We start from the raw sequence: 25,275 nt of genomic DNA, 5'->3' as shown, positions 1-25,275 counted from the left end.
ATGGGAGAAAAACAGGACATCTATTTTTGTATTTTAACAAAAAAAAAATATTTGTAAAAATACTGAATTAGATTGAACTGTGAATCTGAGTAATTGTGTTTTTCATTTTTCTGTTGTACTTGATTTTTAAAAGGTCTTGTCGAGGTAAGAAACATTTAAAATTAATTTGACCCTCCTATATTTCTGATGTTATGTACAAATAAATAGTTGAACGAGACATGTGATACAGTATAATTAATGGTAACCAGAGTAGCCATGTTGAATCACCAGACCTAGGTCCCAAATAGAATCGGTCTCTTTTCAAAATCTCCATTTATACAAGTCAGGAAAACAAACTATAAGAACCCAGTCTCTTTCTTACGGCACGGGGATCATTCCTTAGTTCTCTTTATAAAAAAGTATGACACACTTCAAAGAACGATCATGTTATGGTACCAAGTATTTTGGGGGGGGAAAACTTTATTGAATGCCGTGAGAGAAAAACTATGAATATTGGGCTGTTACAGAAGCATTACAGGGGGGGAAAAACCCTTCTCCAATTTATTAGGATTACACTCTTCTAGGCTGAGTGACTTGTTTGGAATTTGGAGATGCCTATTTGTTCAAAGATTTATATAGATAAAAAGTGTCTTTAGAGGACTGTATAAGGTAAATATGAAATTATAAACGCTGATGAGACATGGAGGATTTTTATATTGTTTTGGCAGTAGTTACATTTGCAGAATCTAGCTGCACAAGTGGGTTAGCATTTATTCCAGGCAGAATACCCATCCAAGCCCACTATGCAGCAGAATATTTTAACTGAATCTAAATCAAATAGGAAAAAAAAAAACCCAGTGATTTCTATGTACAGTTTAGTCATGTTACATTTGTTGGGTCGAATTTCCATTCCAAGTATTATTATCATCCTCTCCATCATCCTGAGTTCTCAATCGATAGATCTTGCCTTCTTTCTTAAATTCTTCATTCCGTTTTTCCAATACTCGTTTCCTAACTGCTTGCCTGAAGAAAAAAGAGATAGAGATTGAGTACAAATTCCAATAGTGGCAGAATTCAGGCCAATATTCTTGATCCAATTTTTGTATTTTTCACTCCAAATTTAAGGAAGTTGCCATGAGACCAGAAAATGAAATTTGATCATAAAGCATGGATTCATGTCAGACCCACACATGACCATTTGTTCAGCGATTATTCAAAATTACCATGATGCTAAAAAAAATGGACTTACAATCTATGCCCCAAGTTATGGCTGTTGCAGTGCCTCTGGTGTTTTGTGGTCAACATTTGTGTGCTTCAATCCCTACCTACACACTTATGACTCCAGGGGTGCTACAACTCCTCCCCACCTATCCATGCTTTTTGGCTGGACTGCACAGTGGCACCCTTCATTGAAGCTTGGGCTAAAATAGAGGGGACAAGTCCCAGTTGCTCCTATTGCCCTGTGCTCCACAGGTCCTGCTGTGCGCCATCCTTTGTCATTCAATCCTCAATTAATGACAGCAACCAGGATGAAGGGATTGCAGTTGCTAAGTGATGCTCTCATGTAATGTCTCGCTTTATTACCACATCACTTAGCTCTTGAAATTCCGGACCCAATTTGTGATAAAAAATCGAGGATTAATCATAAGGTGGACTGCTAATTTATTCCCAAAGCATAAATAAACATCTAAAACATGGAAGTTACATAGCAGCTATTTGCAAATGGTATTGTCATCCCATTCCATCTCCTGAGAATGGCTTAACTTTACCAGTGAAGAAGCAACTAACTAGGACACTCTAGTTTTCAGTCCATCCCATGAGATCAGACAGAACAGGCATAACTCAGGGCTTTACATGAAACAACTAGACAACCCATGATCTTTTGAGTCATTGTTTCAGAGATTCCTTAATGCTAAATCCTCAATTTAACAATGGCAGAGCTAACATACCGCCTACACTGGAAGGATTGGGGTATATTCAGAGATGGATCACCTTTGAAAATAGGCCAAGTTGAACTGAACAGAACAAACATCAGCCCAGGAAATGTTTTATGATACAGTATTTTGTAGTAAATGTTTTATGTCATAAAATGTTTCTTAAAAAGTGCCGTATTTCAAATCCATAGAAGTCATGGGTCCTGGATTTTGAATGCATTCTGTAAGTTAGAGCAATTTAAGAGGTTATGAAGCACCGGTTTGCCCAATTAATGGCTACAGGAATGAACTTTTTAGTAAAGGTAGTCCTCTACTTAAAACAGTTTATTTAGTGACTATTCAAAGTTATGATGTCACTGTTAAAAGTGACTTGTGACCCTCCTCACAGTCACATGATCAAGATTTGGATGCTTGACAACTGGTTCATATTTATGATGGTTGCAGTGTTCCCAGATCATGTGAACACCTTCTGACAAGTAAAGTTAATGGTGAAGCCAGATTCACTTAACTGGGTTATTAACTTAACAACTACACTAATTCACTTAACAACTGTTGCAAGAAAAGTTATAAAACGGGGACAAAAATCACCTAATAAATCTCACTTAAAACACTGCCACCTGGTAGGATCCAGGAGTCATGACTGCTGTGTTAAAGTACAACAGCATATGCCTGAAATTCAGATGGTCCTAACTGCTGGCCTTTCATAAAATTAAAGATAAAGGTTTCTCCTTTATTCAGTCGACTCCAAATCTAGGAGGCAGTGCTCATCTCTGTTTCTTAATCAAATCACTTCCGTGGTCATGTGGCCAACATGTATATGCTAAGGTGCATTGAACTCAGTTACTTTCTCACCGAAGTGCTACCCTGTTTTCCCCAAAATAAGATATCCCCTGATAATAAACCCAATTGGGATTTTGAGTGCATGGCAATAAGGCCAAGCCCTTATTTCAAGGTTAAAAAAATATAACACAGTGTTGTGATTCCGCCTGAGGCTCCTCAGGGAATGGCTGGAACTCTGCCGGCTCCATGCTCAGAGGGGGAGGACGAGGAACAGGAGGAGGAGGAGGACCAGGCAGACGGGGACGAGGAATGTCAGGACGAGGAGGAGGGAGAACAGCCTGAGACCCCCGGGGGGGAGCTCTCCCCAGCGAGTAGCCTGGAATCATTAGATGAGAACGCACAAGCCATCATAGATATGAGGCAGAGAAGGGCAGCACAACGAAGGGGACAATTAGCCAGGTATTTCCATCCCTAATAGGCAACAGCTGGGTTTGGGTGTGGTTCTCCTCAGAAAGGTTGAAAAGGCAGGCCCGCCCTTCCTGTATTGTGGAGAGTTATCTTTTGGGAGTCCTGTGACCTTGCTTCGATCCTTGGCGTCTCTGATTCTGGCTTGTGGCCTCGAAGGCTGAAAACTTAGGGGAGGCGTGGGTTTTATTATGTACAGTGGTGTGTGTGCCAGCAAGAAGCCTGTTGTATTGTCTGGCCGTCGTGACTCTTCTGTGAAGCTTCATAGCATTCCAGTTTGTAAGAACAGTTTTTGTTATCTGTGTTTGTTTTCAAAGATATAAAATGACTTTGCTTTTTACCAGCGTGTCTGGATACTCTTTTTAGTTGGTGTTGACGTCTGGGGGAACCCAGACAGAACACACAGGGTCTTATTTTCAGGGAAACACAGTACCTATTTGTCTACTTGCATTTGCATGCTTTTGAATTGCTACATGGGCACGAGCTAGGGCAAGTAATGGGAGCTCATTCCATCACAGTGCTTAAATCTCAAACCTGGGTTGTCAACATTCTAGTAGACAAGCTCAGCTTCTTTAACCGCTGAGCCACTGTCACTCCTTTGGCCCTTTGCCCAAGCATTGCATTGTCCATCTTGTACTGGCTTTCGGAACATGCCTGTGGTTTGGCCTGATTAAAAATAAAAAACATAAAAACAATGCATTTGTTGTTCTTTATTTTTAATCCTATGCTGACTGCCCAGAATCAGAGTTTGTGAGATGAGCAGCCTGATCAATCAAATAAATAAATACTGGGGTTTTTAGTCCCCTGCTATATCTACGGTTGGATTTTACAGCTCATGGAAAAACTAAACTAAAGAATAACATAAAGAGTCAAAAGAAACTTCCACATGAACTCTTTTTTAAAAAGGGGGGGTTCTACCTCTGCCTTTACTCTTGTTTGTAAATAATTCTCAATCTTCATAATTGAGAAAGGATTCTGAGAAGAAAAGAGACTCATTACCAGCAACCCATTGCCATTTTACTTCATGAGTGGATCTGTTTATTTCCCTAATTTTCCATCCTCAGGCTCCAAGTTTGTCTCCAAGGGCTACCCTGCTGTTTAGAAATATTTGGATTTTGTGCAGAGAACAGGAATTAATAACATTTCTTCAACTGATAAAAAAAACTTGAAATCTGATCCTTGATGGCTTTAGTAGGAAGTGCTTCTACCTGTTTGGTTCCGCAGTGCTAGGTGCTGAAGGATTTGAGTGCTGCTGTTGATGTCTTGCAGGAGGTTGGGATGAAGGAGGGCTGGTAAACAAGAAATTGCTAATAAATCGCCAAACAGCTATCAGTGGGTAAAGGATTGTGCCAAGGAACTTCCATAAATCTCCACTGGAAGACTGTACAACTGCTGTAGCTGGCCTTCCTGCCTATTTATGGTAAAACAAGCAAGCACTGTTTAGAAATTAGATTTTTGTAAAAAAAACAAAACAGCTTCTTGCTGTATTTTTTAACACATATGACTTTTCTGATATTCAATTTATAACTATTTGAATCCTGTACATTTCTTTCATTTCCCTTTTTTACACACTTACAGGCAACAATACTATTGAAGCACTTGGAGCAAGTCCCAGGTCTGATAATTTTTTCTCATAATCATCTTTGGTAAATTCTCTTCTGGGGAACATTGTTGCCAGTGAGAAGTTGCCATATGTGTTGCCAACAATCTGTAACAACAGAACAAACCAAGTTCATTTCTATTCTTTACACACAAGAGGAAATATAAATATATTTCCAAGACAAATAGACTGTTTTCATGAGGAACTGAAGATTTTTTTCATTAACAGTAAGAATATTTTGATGTTCACTTGCAACGATTGCTCAACTTGCATTAGTTGGTTCTGCATTACTGATGTGTTTGGTAGCAGACAATGTGCCTTATTAATGTCCGATAAATTAAATGATCCTTCAAAGCAGAAATTGAGTATTAAAAAGTACTGAATATACTTTGAAAAAAATATACTTTCTTTCATATGTTTTCCCCATTTTTGTGTTAGGCAACAACACTTTTCTTATTATAGAACAATCCTTTTCCCACAAGGAAAGAGATAGACACCAAATTTCAATTGCACTATTGGAGCGATCAATGGATGGGTAGATACACAGGCTGCAACCATGTAAATAGCATAAACACTGATTGAGATGCATATGAATTACTCACTTCTCTGTAATTCAACTTTTAAAAAGCCTCCTTATTAAACCTATTTCCTTAAAAATGTAAAGGCACTACAATAATTTAGTTCCACCATTAAAGCAGTTTCTATTTAATTAACTTTTTTTTTACAAAAAGAGATACTTCTTTACCTGTGCAGCAAACCTATGAGCTTCTTCCAAGGGGGCATCTGAAGGGAAACTATTAGTGAAAGAAGATCCATCTGGAAGGCGGAATTGGATTCTTGCTACAGCACTAGGGAAGATATTTTTCATTAAAACATTTGGTTTTACAAAGAACACCTTAGATTATAGAAAAAGGTGGTTCTACAGAAAAAAGAGTTCACTATTTATATCAACAATTGTATAAGAGTGGTAGAATCTGGGGTAGAATCAAAAGAGGAATCAACCTATAATTGCTATGCAGCCACAAATGGAATAATTTGTGGCTATGAAGTGATTTTAGGTTGATTTCTCTTTGAATCCCACCCACATGTTCTGCCACTCCTTCCCTTACAACAATGAAGAAAGATATCTGTGGATTCAGAATAAACAAATTCTCTGCCAAGAAGCTTTATATCCCTAAATTAGGAGGAGGAAAGAACTGGGACGAGGCTAAAATAACATCCAAAGTTATAGGCTCTTGCAAAATGCAAGGGTGGTTTTATGCAAGTTGAGAATAATAGGGACTGAAAAATCCAATTAGGGTACCTTTTTTCCTTTTGGGATGTTTCCTTCCTTGCTTCCATTTCAGCTTGCTTAGCCTGAAGAGCAGCAGCTTTTGCAGCTTCTGCTTCTTCTTTTGACCTTGCAAAACGAGCTGCTCTTTCAGCACGATCCTTCACGAGACAAAAAAGTGAGTTATTAACACAACTTTTCAATACTAGCTGCAGAAATCTGATGTCATAATGATTTTGATGTAAAAGGAATTGTTGTATTTGAGTTAGACCTAGATCAAACTATATTTGGATAGTTCCACTGAAATCAGTAATGAGCAACTGATTATTATTAAACTGGTTAAATATAACTGTACTCAAGATACCATAATCCATGCCAATTATCAAGGACCTATATTTAGGACTCATGGGCTGAAGTTTTCCTTGTACAAGTAAACCACACACTTGAATACTTACCATTGCGATTTGCTGCCTGATGCGTTCCCTAGCAGCTTTATCTTCAGCTTTTTCTCGGTTCCTTTCTTCCAATAATCGTTTTGTAAGTTCTTCTTCCTGTTTCCTTTTATATTCCAACATTTCTTTCCCAGTTTTTCGTCTATCTACTTCTTTTTTTATTTCTTTCTAAGTAAAACAAAAGATGTATTTTATATACTGGATTTAAATCACCATTCTGTATCTTTAAACACCAAGATAGCAATAAAAATGCAAAATGGAAACAAATAGCACAACTAAAATAGCTAAAAATCAAACATTAACATGTAATAAAACAATATTTCACAATTAAAAGCATAGTGGAAATGACATAACCAACCTCCAGGGGAAGGGAAATTAGGAGGCAAGTACATTTCTCTAGGAAGCACATTCCGTAGCCTCAGAATTTCACAAAAGACAATGTGACAAGATGAACTTCTGGTAATGGGAATGTCTTCAAAGGAGTATTTTTATTAATATGAGTACTGTATTTATTTAATTCTTATGGTGACTGGACAGTTTACAACAGTATAGGTTACCATTTGGATGTTTAAAGATCGTTACCAATACTGAGTGTTGTGGCTAGAATTTTATTGGCCAAGTGTGATTGGACACACAAGGAATTCTTCTTGGTGCACATGCTCAGTATACATAAAATAAACATAAGTTAATATTAGTAAACAACTAATAGGCAGTACAGATCTTTCAGTACAAGAATGTGCTTATATTTTGTAGTAATTGCAATTTCTATACATTTTTAACCCCAGTTAGGCCAAGTTTCAACCACAATCTATGAAGCTAGCATTTTCCTTACCAACTTGCCTCCATTTTATCTTAATTTAATTTCAGTATAAATTATGAAGTTTAAGTAATGTAAATAGTGGTGATTGCTTTCTTAGAATAGAAAACATATCTGGGTGTCATTCATGAACTCAATTAGAAAGCTTTGGATAACCTTTTTCAGGGATTTGTAAGTAGTAAACAACATACGTGACAAAGGACCCAATAAATATCAATGACTAGAATGTTTCATCTCATGTCAGAAATATAGGTACTTATTATTTAATTAAATTATTATGGTAATTATTATTTAAATTAAGTAAATATTTAATAAAAACACAGATTTATATAGTTCTTGTCCAATGCTGGTCCACACTGATGGCAGGATATTTCCAACCAGCAAGTTGTTACATGTCAGTCCCAGGGGAAAAATTGTAAAATTGAATTGTTGTTTAAATAGTACCACATTCACAATAAATATCCTTGTTCTCTGGGAGAAACCTAATTTTTCCATCTTTAGTTCTAACTAAAACCAGTGCGCAAAGTATTTAAAAATCTCCAAACCATCCATTCCTTCTCTGAACCTCCACACAACTCAAGCGGTTCTATCCAATTATGAAGATTTATTTATTTATTTGATCAGATTTCTATGCCGCCCTTCTCCTGAGACTCAGGCTCACAAAAAGAATACAATACATAAAGAAATCTAATATTTAAATATTTAAATGTATTTAAATATTTAAATTTAAATACATTTAAATATTTAAATACATTTAAATATCGCTACTAAAAACATAAAAATCTAATTTAAGTTAATTCTAAAAAAACCCTACACTTGAAAAAAAAAAGACATCCACATTCATCCTAATTATTCTTCATTCATGGGTCAGGAATATTAAAGGTTCTAAGTGTCCCCAGGCCTGTCAACAGAGATGTGTTTTCAGAGCTTTGCGAAAGACTGGGGAGTGGGGGTGATATGAATCTCCGGGGGGAGTTGATTCCACAGGGCTGGGGCCACCACAGAGAAGGCTCTTCCCCTAAGTCCCGCCAGGTGATAAGAATGTGAGTGACTGTGAGAACAGACTCCCGGTCCAAATAGGGTTGCAACTGATGCACCAAGCACACCTGGGCAAACATCCCCCTCACCATAGCTGAGAGATGGTATTCTAAGGTCAGCTGTTGATTGTGGAGGATGCCCAAGTTGTGGACCCTCTCTGAAGGGGACAGAAGCTGTCTCCCCATGGTGATAGACGGACAGGTGGAATTGTCCTTGGGAGGCAGGACCCACAGCCACTCCGTCTTGTCAGGGTTGTGCTTGAACCTGTTGACATCAATCCAAACCCTAACAGCCTCCAGACACCGGCACATCACTTCCACTGCTTCGCTGAGTTGACACCGGGTAGAGATGTGTAGTTGAGTATCATCAGCATACTGATGGTAACTCACCCCATGTCGTCGGATAATCTCACCCAAGATGTTGGTTTGAAGTTTCAATCTTTTTATTTTTTCTTTTTGAAGGGTAGTAACAATCCCCTTGGCACAATCTAAAAAGCTCTTTCTTGATTTCAATCTTTTTGTAGGAGATACTCGACCAAATAACGGGTCTGTTGGATCATGTAATACCTTTCCATATTCCACATCTTGTGCTATACTTCTTCTAACACCTGGTGGAACTATTCCCATTAAGATATATAGTTTGTCAAGTGGGATGGGGTACAGACATCCACTAAAATGCAACATCTATCACTAAGCACTCTATTCACCTATGTAAAGTGCACGGACTGGCCCCAAATGGGGCAGGCATACTCTCCTGCCGAGTAACACAATGCAGGAGTGGCCATTCGTAGAATAATGGGATGGGCATCCTAAGCAGTTTCAGCCAGCTTACTAGGATTTCACTGCTTTCTGGGCATGTCCTAACAGGAAAGAAGGGAACCACTGCAAAACAGTGTCCCCAAAGCCCAATCCTTGTGGGTTGAAAATATTGAAAGCCACTGTAAGGTCCAAAAAACTAGCAAAATTGCATTTCCCCTATTTATATGGCACATCAAAAACAAATGGCCTTACTGCTCTATTCTAAACTAATTCCAAATTAACACGAGTCCAAAAAATTCATTTTATCCAGATGTACCTAGAATTGTAAGTAACAATTTTTGAATTACCTTGCCTGAGAATAAAATATCTAAATTTTGTCTATAATTAGAAATCAGAAACAATACCCAGATCAAGGGAATGGTTTTTCAAAAATATATAAATATAAAATTATAATGATATTATTTTGTGTACTAGAATAAAATCTGGTGTTCAAAGAGATATTTAAATATCTTTCAGAATCAAGGGTCCAGTCCCTGCTTGGCTGAACTATCCACTGAACTATCCACAAAGGCAAGGATCAAATAAGCATCATTTCTCCATCCCTCCACATGTTTCTGAGGTATTAAAATAGACCTGTGTTCTTCCAACTAGAACATTAATAAGAGAGGCTGGCAATGCTAAAAATCAAATTATATTCTACCTGTTCTTCTTCTTTCTTTTTTTCTTCTCTTCTCTCTTCAAGTTTTTGTGTCACTCTGTATTTTGAAAGAAAATACGGTAAGTTCAAACTGAAACAATTTCCGAATAATGAAATCTCAGATCACTCACATCCAAATTTCACAATTCACCAGTGATAGCTATCCTACCATAACTTAATTCCATGAGTTTTGGATACAACATACTGACAAAAATTGTATGGTCAGAAAATGCAAAAAAAAAAAAAAATGTTCCTATGAACAGAAGGAATTCTAAGTGATATCTTATGCTATACATATTTCTATTTACACATCCTTGTCTATTTACACATCCTTGTTTTTTCATTTACTTTTCCAAACTTGGCTTTCTTCTTAAGGATGAGAATTCTGGAAAAAAACATTGATACAAGTTTCATTTTCCCTCTGATTTCATTTAATTATTTAAAAAAATATTTTTGTACAAATACGAAATGGCCTAATTAAATCTCAGTGAGGCTTAAGCATATCAGTTTCACTAAATAGTTGCATTAAACAGTATTTACAAAAACCATACCTTTCTACTTTAGCAGCAAGATCATCTGTAGTCTGTTCTACCCGTCTGTCAACTTTCTCATTTGTCTGAACCAAATTTACTTCACCTTCTCATAAATGAGAAGTCCCATATTCAAAAAAAGGCAAAAGTTGAGACTTTTGTTAAAACAATTATGCAATTATATTAGTTAATAACTATTAACTATAAATATTAATATAGTTATATGTTTTATATATTGTTTCTGGTAATAAAAATAACAAAACACTTTTGTCTGATTGTATTTTTTTAAATGTTTTATTACATTATAAAATGTAGTAAAGAGACAATTCTTTACTATCTTTTGCAAACTAGAAAAGGTATGAGGGAGACATATAGAAGGTTGGCGGACACACAAAGCAATTAAAGGTTACTAACACAAGTGGGTGATCCAGTGGGTGATCAGTTATTACTAGGCTAAATATTAAACTTGAGAGGGTTAAATAGTAACATCTCAGAGGAAAAGTTATCTATAAAGAATGAGCTAGTAATACTTACCATCTGAAGTTAAATGCAATCTTTCTAGCTCTGCTTCAGTGATTTTGGCGGTTTGTAAATGAGAATCTTCTGGGTTGCTACATAAAGAGGATGAACATGAAGCAGAACTTTCTAACCCTTCGGTTTTTATTAAGTGCATCTAGGGAAGAAAGAAGTGTTGGCATACATAAAAGTTGCACTTATTTTATTTCATCTTTTACCTTTAAAAAATGTGCACTCTTGTTATATTTTAAAGAACAAAACACATTGTTTCACCTAGTAAGCACACACAATGTCAGACTGTATTTCAAAAATTATTTCTAGATTATGATATCATATTTAGCAATATGATTCCTGCTAAATGTCTCAAATACAACTTCTATAATGCTTGCTATGAACATGATGCCAAAATAATTGGATGCAACAGGTTGCTTGCCCATGGGACGACTCAGTTTACTAAACCAGCATTTATATCAATAAAATTTCTTTTCTAGTGGGTTTTTAGTCCACTTTTCCAATAATGCCACTTAATAGTTCCAGGAGTCCCTAGTTACCCTAAGTGAATCACCACAAGTCATTAAGTGAGAAGCTTATATGACCATGACTTCCAACTTCCAGCCCACTTCCCTATTGACTTTGCTGCAAAACACAATCATGCAATGCATGAAAATGCACCAGATCTGGACCATAGGCCCATGGAGGCACTGCGACAGCCAAAATTTCAAGAACCAATCCTAAGTATGACTCGTTCAGCATCATAATAAGTTTGAACAGTCATTAAACAAATGGTTGTTAACAAAGAGTGATCTGCAATGCTAAATAAGTAAATAAGACTCTTTTCTGGCAACAAAAGCTAAATGTGGAGTAATTGAAAAACAATATTGCTGCAGCTAGCATGTATTGTGAACAATATGTTAAAAGTTAAGAGGATTCAAATTCTGTGTAAAGAATAAATTAATTGCACAGGGCTTTTAAATGGAAAAAACTCATTTACAGTGAAGTTTTCTTATTGTACAAAAGTTGAAATTATTAAACTTTAATCCTATCTTTATAAAAACTCAAGAAGACAAATAATATATAATATACTTCCTCCTATTTTCCTCACAACAACTGTATGAGGTGTTTTTGCTAAGAAAGAGTGACTGGCCTGACACCACATAGGTGGCTTTCATTTTTAATGCAAACAGAACACACTGTTTCCTGGTTTATAGGCCAGCCCATGAACCACTATACCAGATTGGCTAAGCATTTTTTTTTCAGAAAGCAACGATTTATTACAATAAATAAATGAAATCCTGTGATGAAAGTTCTCATGACTCATTATCTTTCAAGCTTTGAATTTGTTTAATTGAAAGCAACTTCAAAATGAAGAGTTTTGTGTATATATTTATGCAGTTATGTACACAGTTTGTGTACCAGTTCACAAAATGTAATTCCTGACAGCTAATGTAGGATTAAAAACAAAACAAAACAAAACAAAATAAATAATAGGGAAAAATGAGGCATCATGTAAAGTGCATGAAGTATAGACATGTTACTGATAATGTACTTTTCATCTTTTACAAGCTTGGCATAATTTTTTAAAAACAATGCTTCACTTTACTGGGGGGGGGGGGAATCAAATCCAAAGTTGTTTTACCTGCTTGACTTTATGAATTCTTGCAATCAGTTCTTCTGCAGAAACACTGCCAGCAATTACTTCAAGAGGGATTCCATTATCTCCTATAAAGAAACTAGATGGAATACATACTACCGGATCTATGTGATAACAGTAAAGGATAATATATTATCTTAAGAGTAAAATAGAAAAGCAAAGAAAATGAGTTTAAAAGAAATGGGATTACTAAAAGAAAATGGGCAATTTACATTCTGCATATAGCAGATCTGCCAAATTTTAAAGGTACTCCAAAATACCATTTTCTGCTGTCTCCTGAAACCAAATAGACAGTTCAAAGGACCTTGAACCTTACTGTTTTTAAGACTTATTGCCTTATAAAAATTCTTAAGCATGCTTTAGAATTGCTAACCCTAATTCAAGCCAAGTAGTCTATTTCCAACTACAAGTGAATGGATATTTGAGGTATTTAGAAATAGGAAAGAAGGAAGTTTCTAAGAATCTGCTACCAAAATGCTAGTTGCTTCTGTGCACAATAGTTTATTTTCACTGATATTAAATAAAAATGTTAATATAATACTGTATACTAATAGTTTTTTAAATTAGTGACCATAACCATATCCTTCTAAGTGAAATCCAGTGAATTATAACGGATAGTACTCAAATGTTTCAGTCAAATAAATCAACACCAAACAATTCATATGAATACTAGATCTAGAACAGTTGAGAGCAATAAACCATTCTGCAATCATTTAGATGCTGTTTCATAATCAGTTTCCCATGTAGTATGTAAATGTCAGAATCCCTGTTTTCAGCAAGCTACGATTCTATGAACCCTAGCATGAAGTTAAAAAAATATGTAAGAAAAAGTATCTGCGAGTCTAAAATATTGTTATGGTTTGTGTTCCTTGATTGAAAATGATATGTATGTATGAATATATGTATGTATGCATGCATGTATGCATGTTTGTATGCATATATGCATGCATATCCTGCTTTTATAGTACCATCAACTATAATGTTAAAATAACATAGTAGTGTCCTAGAGCAGTGTTTCCCAACCTTTTTTGAGTCGCGGCACATTATTCATATTTTCAAAATCCTGGGGAACACTGAACGGGGGGGTGGGGGGGTGGCTAAAGAAAAGTTTTGACAAAAAAAATCTTCCTCCATTTCGCTCTATTTCTCCCTCACTCTTTCTCTCTCTTCCTTCCTTCCCTTCTTTCTCTCTCTCCATCCCTCTTTCTTTCTTCCTCTCTTTTTTGCTCTCTTTCTCTCTCCCTCCTTCCCTCCCTATATGTCTTTCTCTCTCCCTTGCTCTCTCTGCCTCTCTTGCTATCTCTCTTTCATTCTCTCTCTTTCTTTCTTTCTTTCTTTCTTTCTTTCTCTCTTTCTCTCTCTCTCTGTCTCTCTTTCTCTGTCTCTCTTTCTCTCTCTCTTGCTAGCTCTCTTTCTCTCTCTTTCTCTTTCTCTCTCTCTCTGCCTCTCTTGCTATGTCTCTCTTGCTCTGTCTCTCTTTCTCTCTCTTCCTTTCTTCTCTGCGGAGGCCGGCGAAGGTTTTTCTTATTTTAACTGTTCCGGGTGGCAGGGGGATGCGGAGCCCGCACGCACACACCCCCGACATTCCAAATTCTGCCTCAGCTGTGAGAAGAACGCCTGCCCCGCCTGTCCTGCAGCCCTTTCGCTGACAGCCTGGGACAAAAGCGCTCCGTGAAGGGACTGCAAGAGGGGCCGGGCGGGCATTAGCAGCCGGATGAGGAGGACGAGAAGCCGCTGCAGCCACCCCCAATCCCCCCCCTTCCCTGGGTGCCTTCCAAAGGCCCCTGGAAAAAGGCAGGAGGTAGCAACAAGGCGCGAGGACAAGCAGGCAGCTTGGCGGAGGGGAAGCGCTGAGGGGCTCTCCTCCTTCCCCACCCCCGCGCTTCTCTCCCGCCCTGGCTTTTGCTTTGCCCGCAGATTTCCCCGCAGTTCAAAAGGAGGCAAGAGGTGGCCTGGATGAAATTGCGGGGAAATCATGGGGCGAAGCGAAAGCCAGGGCGGGAGAGAAGCGCGGGGGTGGGGAAGGAGGAGAGCCCCTCAGCGCTTCCCCTCCGCCAAGCTGCCTGCTTGTCCTCGCGCCTCGTTGCTACCTCATGCTGCTCCCACCATGGCTGCGCGCGGTTCCGGTGCCCCTGGCTGAAGGTCGTCCTGTGGCTGGTCTTGGGCTTTACGGTGGCTTCCTGGTTCCCTCTCCTCCCTCCGCCTGTGTCTACCGCCAGCGCCTCATTCCTCGGAGCTGCCGCTTCCTTCCAGGCAGCCCAGCCACGCTGCCGTAGAAAGTGCAGAGGTTATTGCCGCCACCTCTGCCTCCACTCAGGGAGCCACCGTGGTTGAGCTGAGGGAGAGGAAAAGGCGCGGTGACCACGGTGGCTCCCTGAGTGGAGGCAGAAGCGGTGGCAATAACCTCTGTGCTTTCTACGGCAGCGTGGCTGAGCTGGACAGAGGGAAGCGGCAGCTCCCAATCGAGGAACCCACGGCAACGGGCGACGGCTTGGTGGGAGGCGACAGCAGGAGACACAGGCGGTGGGAGGAGAGGGAACCAGGAAGCGACTGTGAAGCCCAAGACCATCCACAGGATGACACTCAGGCAGGGGCGCCGGCAGCGCCCCGCCCAGCTTGAGCTTCTCGCGGCACACCTGGCCATGTCTCGCGGCACACCACTGTGCCGCGGCACACCGGTTGGGAAACGCTGTCCTAGAGGATTGTACAGCTAAAAGCTCTACCTAGACTAGAGGGAGAATGAAGAACTTGTGGAAAGTAGATGTGATGGTGAAAAGAGAAGCATATGAAGCCATCTCAATAAAACATGCATGCAATTTATTAATGGGTGTAGAACAGTATACTATGCAAATGCTTAAGTTAGCCTTCAAAGCATGATTTGGCTTCAAAGCATGATTTTAATGGAGCAATCAGGTGGTTTCACATAAATGAAAGGCCAGTTCCAAGGCTATATAACATCAAGTGCAAAATATTTTTGAGGAAGCAGGGGATCATAAAAATATAGCAAAGAAAAAAATACAGTGTTCCCTCGATTTTCGCGGGGGATGCGTTCCGAGACCGCCCGCCAAAGTCGAATTTCCTCAAAGTAGAGATGTGGAAGTAAATACACTATTTTTGGCTATGAACAGTATCACAAGCCATCTCTTAACACTTTAAATCCCTAAATTACAATTTCCCATTCCCTTAGCAACCATTTACATTGTTACTCACCATGTTTATTTATTAAAGTTTATTTAAAAAAATATTTATTAAAGGCGGACGAAAATTCGGCAATGACATATGACGTCATCAGGCGGGAAAAACCGTGGTATAGGGGGGAAAACGCAAAGTATTTTTTAATTACTTTTGAAAAACCGTGGTATAGACTTTTCGTGAAGTTCAAACCCGCAAAAATCGAGGGAACACTGTATATATAGACCATTTATTTTAGTTTTGCAGTCATGTACTGTATTTTCCCCAAAATAAGACCCTGTCTTATATTTTTTTGAACCCCCAAATAAATGCTTAGCTTTACTGCCATGCACTCAACTGGGCTTATAATCATGATATGTCTTATTTTGGGACAAACAGGGCACTCTAAAGTTGTATAATTCTATGGTGTTCAAAGGATACAGATTTGTGAAAACTGCAAACAGGCTTCACTGTGGAAGAGAAAGCATTGGTTTACTATTATAACCATAAATAAAAGGAATGTCACAAAACAAATTCGGTATACCTAATTTATCCATATTACTGCAAATTATTTTTGAAATTGTATGGAATAAGTTTCTTATTCTTTAGGATACCATACTAAAACTGATAAATATAATGCTACACAAATTACATAACATAGTTAATTATTTTTAAAAATTATTAGTAGTAGTAGTAGTAGTAGTAGTAGTAGTAGTAGTTATAGTATAATTCCATCTTCCATTAAACAGTGTGTCATCTGGGTACATAATAATAATAATAATAATAATAATAATAATAATAATAATAATAATAATTTATTAGATTTGTATGCCGCCCCTCTCCGAAGACATATATCTTTGTGCGATAATAATGAAAATTTACAGCAGTATTCATTACATTAATATTAATTCTCCAATTTTACAATACTACTATGTAACATAGTTAATCCTATCTATTTATTATCTATTGTAAACATAAGTAAAAGCTTCTTTGTTCAAAGGGCTTTATGATTTTTCACACAACTACGTTTTTTCAGAGGTCCAGTCTTGCCTTAGAAAGACAGCTGGATGACCTTGGGCTGGTCAATTTCTCTAAGCCTTAGAGAAGAGGCACTGGCAAAACACAAGAGAGGAAGGAGAGGGGAAAGGAAAAGAAAAGAAAGGAAAAGACTACAGGGACTTGTCAAGACAGTCTCTGAGATTTGGACAAAACTGAACAGAAGGGAAAAAAACCTATATTAATCTAAGAAGTTAAACATTGTTTTTAAAAAGTTATCAGTTACAAACATTATTGTAAAGTTAGAGAGAAGCAATAAACATTTATCATTTGAGAAAGAAACTATATCTTATACAACTAACTATTCCTGTGGAAGGAAAAGCTGTTGAGCAATCATGAAAAGTGAAATGGTGTATGTACTCATAGCTATAAAGATACATAATTTAATATTTCTCTACTCTAAATTGCCTTTTTGAGAGAAAATGTATTTAGATTCTAGGACGAGAAACATCCTGGAAAAATGGGGGGAAATGTAAGAAAAAGCTTAAGGCCACACTATCACTGTTCTAAACTGTGAGGCTTAAAAGAAAAGTTCTATGGATTGTCAGCCTTCCTATAAGCATTAGGGATTTTAATTTTTGGTGTGAAAAGTATCTGCCAGATCTTATGGCCAAATGGTAGGAAAATATGAATGAATTATTATGTAAACTATATTCCTAATGTCTACTTATACAAAATGTAGTATTTCTTCTCTCTAGTTAACATTGTTTTCCAAAATAGCTGTACTGAGAAATACAAAAGATATTGCCAAACCTTTGGGTATCAATTTTAATAGCCACAAAGTCATCTGTTGCTGCTTCAGATACTTTTGCATTCTCCCAGCTGGCAGACATTTCTGTGGACTGTTCATCTTGCCCTATAAAAAAATATTTAGTAGAGATGTAATTATAATTACAAATTGCAACATACTCCAAATACAATCATAAAAAATATTACTTTTAAAACAGAAATGCTCATATAATTCCAAAATAAGATTTGATCAAAAAATCAGGAACCTGCAGATCAGATTCTCATAGATCAATTTCAAGAAACCCAGACCAGATATATCTCAAATGGGCAATAATTGCAATACACGGACAAATAGCTCCAGATAAATGAAATTAAGAGAATCCTTCATCAGCCTAGATGAAAAGAAAGGAAATACGAATGAGCATGCTGATTTCATATTTCCATCTCATTAATCATAGTCTCAATTTTATGCTGAACCTCTGAAGCAGGAGAATCTCTTTGATCTATAGAGGTTCTTTATTGAATTAAAAACTTCCTCTCGTTTTAATGACAAAACATTAAACTCATCTCATTGCTCAAATAAGATAGGTTAAGAATGAATCCAGTGCGATTGTTTGAAAAGAATTACACATCCCATTCCACTTTAACCACTTGTTAAAACACTTGTTAAAATAATGATTTATTTGGGTAATACAGTATATTTATCACTTGTTTTACTATGAGATATATAGTAGAGGATAAATAAATCAAATGAAAAGGAGTAAGATGTCTGGAATTTTCTTGAATATTTGAAGGAATGTCAACAGGCTTATTGCAAAAAGTGAGTGAAAAGGCTAGGCTTTTTATGAACATCAAGAAAATAAAGGTTATACTTATGTAAAAACAGAGGATTTAGGATAAATTATGAAATGTTAAAAGTAGTTGACTGTTTTCAGTTTTCTAGGGTCCAAAATTGATTATGGGTATACAAGAAAGCCAGATAATAATAAGCAAAAGATATTGGGGGATATTATGTAAGCTCAGGAAAGACCCTGAGGTTTCATCCCCCCAAAAGTGAAGCAGTTAATAGATAGATGCCGCACATGAGTGAGAATTATTCACATTCCTTATACAGTCAAGAGGACCAACTTAATACCAAAGGAAATCAGAGATAGGCTTGAATGTTCACTAGAAACAAAGATCATGAAATAAAAACTATTATACTTTGGCCACATTGTAAGGGCAGATCCAACTATGGTAAATACTTCAATACTGGGGAAGGTAGAAATGGGCTTGGCATAATGTTGGGACAAACAGTATAATCTGGACAGCTGTTACCCCTCAAGTCACTAGGAATCAACCAATTGGAATGAATGACAGTTTTTACACTAAAAAGGAGGAACAATGAAAATATTATAATTTCTAATTTTAGGTACAGTTTTATCTCCTCACCTATAATTGGATATTTTTCTCTTCTGCATCTAAAAAAAGTTCTAAATTACAAACGCATGTGATTTTTAACACTTTAGATCTGGGACAGTTTGTACTGACTGAGGTTAATGAAAACTGAAGGCACCACATTATTTATTACTAATTTAATCTGAATATATTATTCTAGAATTATATTTTAAAATGACTGTAATAGCACACTCTCAAAACAGAGAGCAATAAGTTCCCATATCAGATTTTCAGGAAAGAATACTGAGATTAATTTATTTTTATTATTTTATTTGTTTGTTTTGTCAAGTACGTATTGATGGTATACAAAGATATAACAATATTTATATACATGATACTAGTAAAAGAGAAACATTAGGACAGGGGACGGAATAGGTGTTTCACATACAGCATGTTCTAGTTTAGCTAACCAGAATGGGAAAATATAAGTAGTATATTGTTTAATACTGATAGGATAGCAACATCGGCCTATTGCTAAAAGAGATACAAGTTGTGACCTCAGAATTATTACCCTAGAGAAAACCAGACAGAAAAATAAAGAGCTCAAATGTATCCTTGTCCCCTAGAGGATATGCCTATGTGATGTAACATGCAGAACGCATGCAGGAATCATATGATATACAACCAGATTAGTATCTATATTAAAATGTTTTACTGTATATACTTAGAATTTCTCACTAGAGCTATCATTTAGTTACTTCAGTCTTGAACATTCTGAAATCTTAAAAAATCCATCTTTAAATGAAAACAGCCTTTTGTACTAAGAGTTAAATTATTTTATATTCTACCACTGAATAGACCATAAAGTGGTTTTACTATTGAATAAAATAAGTAGCTGTGAGCTGTAAGCTAAACAGTGAAATAATCCAGTTAGTGAGAATATCTTTAAATTCTATGTCTGTCAGCTATACGTAAAAGATATCATTATCAGTGTTCAGTTTAATATTTAGAAATAGAATTCACATTCATTTCTAAATAGATGAGAATATAATGACTAGGACAGTTTAGCACACAACAATACTATCAACTTGCCACTGAAGAGAAATGAATAAACTCCAATAAGAGTACTGTCAGTTATCGTTTTCCTGAACAGATTCAGCTTGCAGCACAAAGAGTCCAAAGGCCTTCTTCTTAGCTCCCTATCTTTACTTACCATAAGCAAATAAGGTCAAAGAATATTACACATTTTACACCTCTTCAGGAAAATTATTGATATTCTTTTCCGTTGCAGTGAAAGAATTTTCAAAAAGTATGATTAGAGAAGTTGAGAAGCAAAGAAATTAATGGGGCAGATATTTAATAAAGACAGAAGGTGCATGTACAACTGATGAAACAAGGCTTTTTTTTCCTTCACTGTGAAATGAAAGGAAGCAAAAATAACATTAAGACTATGGACCCGCTAGGTTTGAGGTAGTTTAGGAATATCAACTAGATCACTATGTGCTTGGATAAATTTCCGGAAAACTTAGTTGGATGGTCACTTCAGTTGAATCCACTATGTCAGAAGTGCTGTATTTATACTACTTGATAAACTGGCTAGTTAAAGTTGAGAGTGATTTTGAAAACAGTAGAATATGCCCTTCTTATTCACTGAACTCCAAGAGTTGAATGGCAAATGTCAAGAGCTGGCCTGGAACACTAGATTCCAGCTTTGGAAAGTGGCAAATTTGACAAGGCAAGATTTTAAACCCGGGTGTGCCCGATACTTCTTCTCCCCCACCAAAAATAATCAGATTTACTATCACGTGGAGTACTGTCAATTCTTAATCTATCCCATGTCAGTGAAATATCAAAGACGTTTTGTTTGCTGCTTATTCTGACATTGCAAGCCCTCTCACCGAAAGGTCAGAAAAACAGAGAAAAAAAATCATCCCAGCATTCAAGTAAACATATAATTTCTAGGAATACAAGGATTAATAAAAGACACCAGATCTAGAATAATAGAAAGAAATGGGTAACAGCAGGAAGTTCAAATGCCAAATCTAGAAGTCTTTCCGTGGAGGAAAACTGAAGAGGAAACTTGCAGAGAAAAAAGCAGGCAGAAATAATTCTTTGGATGCAATTCTTGGGATGGCAAAAATAATCTTAAACCAATGCATGACAGCAGTGGTAATTTCTATTTAGAGGTTGTCCTCAAATTAAGAGTACAATTGAGCCCAAAATTTCTGCTGGTAAGTGAGTTTTACCCTGTTTTATAAACTTTCTTGCCATAATTAAATGCATGAATGCAATAGTTAATAGAGTTAGAATAGAATTCTTTATTGGCCAAGTGTGACTGGACACACAAGGAGTCCTTTGAGATTGGGCGGCATAGAAGTCAAATTAAATAAATAAATAACATAAATAAGGAATTTGTCTTTGGTGCATATGCTCTCAGTGTACATAAAAGAAAAATACATTTGTTAAGAATCACGAAGTACAATGATTGTCATAGGGTTCAAATAAACAATCAGGAAACAATCAATATTAATATAAATTGCAAGGATATTTATTTACAGTTATGAAGTGATTCTGCCTTCCCCATGGTTCAAGCTTGACTCAGCCTTCCATCCTTCCGAGGTGGGTAAAATGGGAACCCAGATGGTTAGGGGCAATATGCTGAATCTGTAAACCGCTTAGAGAGAGCTGTAAAAGCACTATGAAGCAGTATATAAGTCTAAATGCCATTGACTTTGCTTGTCAGAAGACTGCAAAAGGGTGGTCACAGGATCCAGGGACGCATCAATAGTCAGTAAATACATGTAAACAGGCAGCAAATACATGTAAACAGGCAGCAAATACATGCATCAGATCATGTGACCAGAGATGCTGCAACCATGTAAGAGTGAAAAACTGCCCTATGTCACTTTTTCCATGCCTTAACTTCAAATGATCACTAAATAAAGGTTGTAAGTCAAAGACTACATGTACCACGTTTTTGCTTTAAGTCTGTACCTTAGAGAAATATATATTGAGTTTTGCAAGAGGTTGGGCTGTTGTTTCGACCAGCATATTATGTCCCAGTCAACAACCCTATCCAGCTTAGTTACTGGGGGATATTATTATTATTATTAATAATAATAATAATAAATAATAATAATAATATTAATAATAATAATAATAAGATTTGTATGCCTCACCCTAACGCTTATCTTGCCTGAATTCCTAAAAGCAAAACCGTATTAAGGAAGGATTGGAGCGTCACCCACTCTTGCTCAGGGGCCACAGGACAGGCTGAAAAGTTGACGAAAAGTCCCTTGAAGGCGGCAACAGCAAACCGAGTCATTTGTTAAGAGAACGACAGAAGGCTTGTGCAGTTAACAAGAGTCAAGGTTGACACTAGGCCAACCCCACCATCCTGAGGGGGTGACAGGCGCCGGGAGGAGAACCACCGGAGGCAGCTCTTGAAGCCTGTCACTTCTTTACGCACTCGCTTCTCTAAAGCGTATTTCAACGCAAACCTCCGCTCGGCTGGGGGACCTTCCAAGGCTAAGACTCGGGTCAGTGGTTACACAGGTCCCTCCTCCTGTCCCCCCACCCGCAGCAGGCTTTTCCATCCCTCAGAGAGAGAGAGGAGGCCCCAAGCGTCCGTCGGACGACTCAAGCGGCTCGCTCGGCGTCGGGGCTGCCCCGTTTCCCAGGGAGACAAGAGCGCTGACGCGGCGCTAACCAACTGCGGACGGGGCCCGTACCTTGCACAAACACCACAAAAACTGAGCTGCGCTGCTTGGCGGCGGCAATGGCGGCCGGGATGGTGCCAGGGAACCACAGCATAATGGCGGCGGCGTCGACTCCGCGCGCGGAAGACGAAGGGAGGGGGGGGAGAGCGAGCGAGCGAGAGAGCAAAAAAGAGAGTGAGACGTTGCGCGCGGGCCCCTCGTCGCTCCAGCCCCTCGACCCTCCCGCAGTCCGTTTTCCCTCGTACGCGTCGGTACGCGCGCACGTAACGTCACAAACGTCACCCCCGCTCCGGAGGCGTTGACTTTCCGCTCCACTTTCCCCTTTTTCTCCCTAGGAGGAAGTCGGCGCTGAGGGCGCAGGCGCGCCTCTTTTAAAAAAAAAAAAGCACTCGGGTGGAACGAGTTTGTGAGGCGAACGGGAAGGTCCCCGTCGCGCTCTGATTGGACGCCTTAGGAGCGTCTTGCTGAGGTCTAGCAGCGGCGAGTAAGGTGAGCCCGGTGATTGGAGGCGGGGCCATGCTGGATTAATCCGGGGTGTTGCGTGAATTAAAACAAAACAACAATTAAATTTAAATAATTAAATTCAAAGGATGGCATGGGCAAGCTGCATAGAATATATTGCAGCTATGGTATGATCTAGTCCTAGTGCCAACTTTGACCATTTTTTCGAAAGTTTTATTTCTTTATTTTCTATTAAACAAATCATTCCCTCAATACTGTCAAGCTATTCACTAAGGCTGCATTACTATTACTATTAGTCTTCTCATCGTTCCTACTCCCACTTATTTATATTACGATTTATATTAAAATTGATTGTTTCCTGATTGCTTATTTGTATCCTGTGACAATCATTAAGTGTTGTAACTCATTATTTTTGACAAATGTATTTTTTCTTTTATGTGCACTGAGAGCATATGCACCAATGACAAATTCTTTGCGTGTCCTATCAAGAATTCTATTCTATTCTTCTGTTCTGTTCTTTGCTGTCAGTGTTCACAAGGATGGCATACATATTCTGCTATAATTGACAGCAAACTATCATATTTGCAGTTTCACTTGTTAAGTATTTGCCTGCCTATCACATTCATGGGAGTGGGTAGGATGCATGAAATCCATGGGCTTTGATGAAACAAAGCCAATAGTGCCAATCAAACTTTGTGAGCTTTATCTTTACATTTCTGAAATGTCTGTAATTTAAAATATAGAAATAGCCTATTGAGGATCAGCCACAATAGCCAATATTAATTTCTGTCCCAGAGGTTAAAACTTTTGAACAATGTGTTACAAATTTCACAGTGGTTTCATCTCAAGCAGTAGGAGCCCAATTTTAAAACAGAAGGTACTTGACATGAAACAATACAACAATACATGATTATGATGACCAAAAGACATAGCTCAATAAAGCAAAATACGGTATATAATCATCAGAGAGTTCATTTCTTCTAAATAGATTGGTGAAATTCAGCCAAGATCTCAGGTGCAAGGTCTATTCTGGACCAAGCCTGAAAATCCATCGAGACTCACAAATCTAGAGTGGATCCCCAATATGGGACTACCTTTGAAGAGTGTTCAGAAACTTCAAATTGTCCAAAATGCAGCCTCGTGAGCACTTATGGGCCTTCCAAGGCATGCCCATATTTCGTCATCACTCCGCGGACTGCATTGGCTGCCAATTGATTTCCGGACACAATTCAAAGTGTTGGTTATGACCTATAAAGCCCTACATGGCATAAGACAAGACTATCTCTGAGACCGCCTCCTGCCGCATGAATCCCAGCGACCGATGAGTTCCCACAGAGTTGGTCTCCTGAGGGTCCTGTCGACCAAACAATGTTGGCTGGCGGGACCTAGGGGAAGAGCCTTCTCTGTGGCGGCCCCGGCCCTCTGGAATCAGCTCCCCACAGAGATTTGCACTGCCCCCACCCTCCTTGCCTTCCGCAAGAGTTTAAAACTACATCTTTGCTGCCAGGCCTGGGGACATTAGATCTTCCCCTGTCCAGCAAATGTTGTTAGTGTGATTGCTGAATGAATGAAAATGAATGTTTTTAAAGTTAGAATTTTAAGAACTTTTTAGTATATTAATTGGATAACTGTACGGTTGTGTTTCGCTATATGTTGTGAGCCGCCCCAAGTCCACGGAGAGGGGTGGCATACAAGTCCAATAAATAAACAAACAAACAAACAAACATAAATAAATAAATAAATTTTGATTTAATCCAGCGGCATTACTTTGTATAAGTAATAACTTTGTGTGTACGTGTGTGTGTGTGAAGGGACATACCTATACAGTTATACCACCCTTTCCTCCTCCTATTTTCCCCCACAATAACAACCCTTGTGGGGTGAGCTGGGCTGAGAGAGAGAGTAACTAATCCAAAGTCACCCATCCAGCTTTCATGCCTGAGGCTGGACTCATTGGTCTCCTGGTTTCAACCTTGCTGTCTCAACCAGTATTGTGCAATATTGCACAACTTTATGAGGTACTCCAATTCTGAATACTAGGGAAACGAAGTACAGTACTGTATTTTTCGGAGTATAAGACGCACTGGAATATAAGACGCACCTTAATTTGAGGAGGAAAACAAGAAAAAAAGAATTCTGCCTCTGCCTACCAGCATCAGAATTAGTGGGGTCCTCACTCAGATTTTGATAATGAGCAGCAAAGATCTTTTAATCTGTTCTAACAATAAAAATGAATTTTGCTTTCTAAGATTAGAGAAAAGTGAAGTAAATAAG

The 25,275-nt window shown here is 38.0% G+C and overlaps 1 protein-coding gene across 4 annotated transcripts; it reads right to left on the bottom strand.

The window, feature by feature from the left end:
* Positions 1-441: 441 nt before the first annotated feature.
* On the bottom strand, positions 442-22,919 carry UBXN4 (UBX domain protein 4). Of its 4 annotated transcripts, none has more exons than XM_070731404.1 (13): positions 22,552-22,919; positions 17,468-17,570; positions 16,100-16,128; positions 12,473-12,591; positions 10,855-10,993; positions 10,342-10,429; positions 9,794-9,848; positions 6,484-6,648; positions 6,062-6,189; positions 5,504-5,606; positions 4,735-4,866; positions 4,367-4,569; positions 442-1,002 (listed from the first exon to the last, which is right to left on the bottom strand). In XM_070731404.1, the coding sequence occupies exons 1-13, from the start codon at positions 22,631-22,633 to the stop codon at positions 864-866; spliced, it is 1,485 nt and encodes a 494-aa protein (XP_070587505.1). In that variant the 5' UTR covers positions 22,634-22,919; the 3' UTR covers positions 442-863. The 4 variants fall into 4 exon arrangements, with proteins under 4 accessions (XP_070587505.1, XP_070587509.1, XP_070587512.1 ...); XM_070731408.1 differs by having other exon boundaries at positions 10,342-10,426; XM_070731411.1 differs by having other exon boundaries at positions 10,342-10,426; positions 21,377-22,886.
* Between the last annotated feature and the right edge of the window lie 2,356 nt (positions 22,920-25,275).

Source organism: Erythrolamprus reginae, chromosome 1, assembly GCF_031021105.1.
Source record: "Erythrolamprus reginae isolate rEryReg1 chromosome 1, rEryReg1.hap1, whole genome shotgun sequence".
NCBI classification, from domain to species: domain Eukaryota; kingdom Metazoa; phylum Chordata; class Lepidosauria; order Squamata; family Dipsadidae; genus Erythrolamprus; species Erythrolamprus reginae.
The sequence above is the reverse complement of the archived record's forward strand: the minus strand, read 5'-3'. Positions and strand labels throughout refer to the sequence as shown.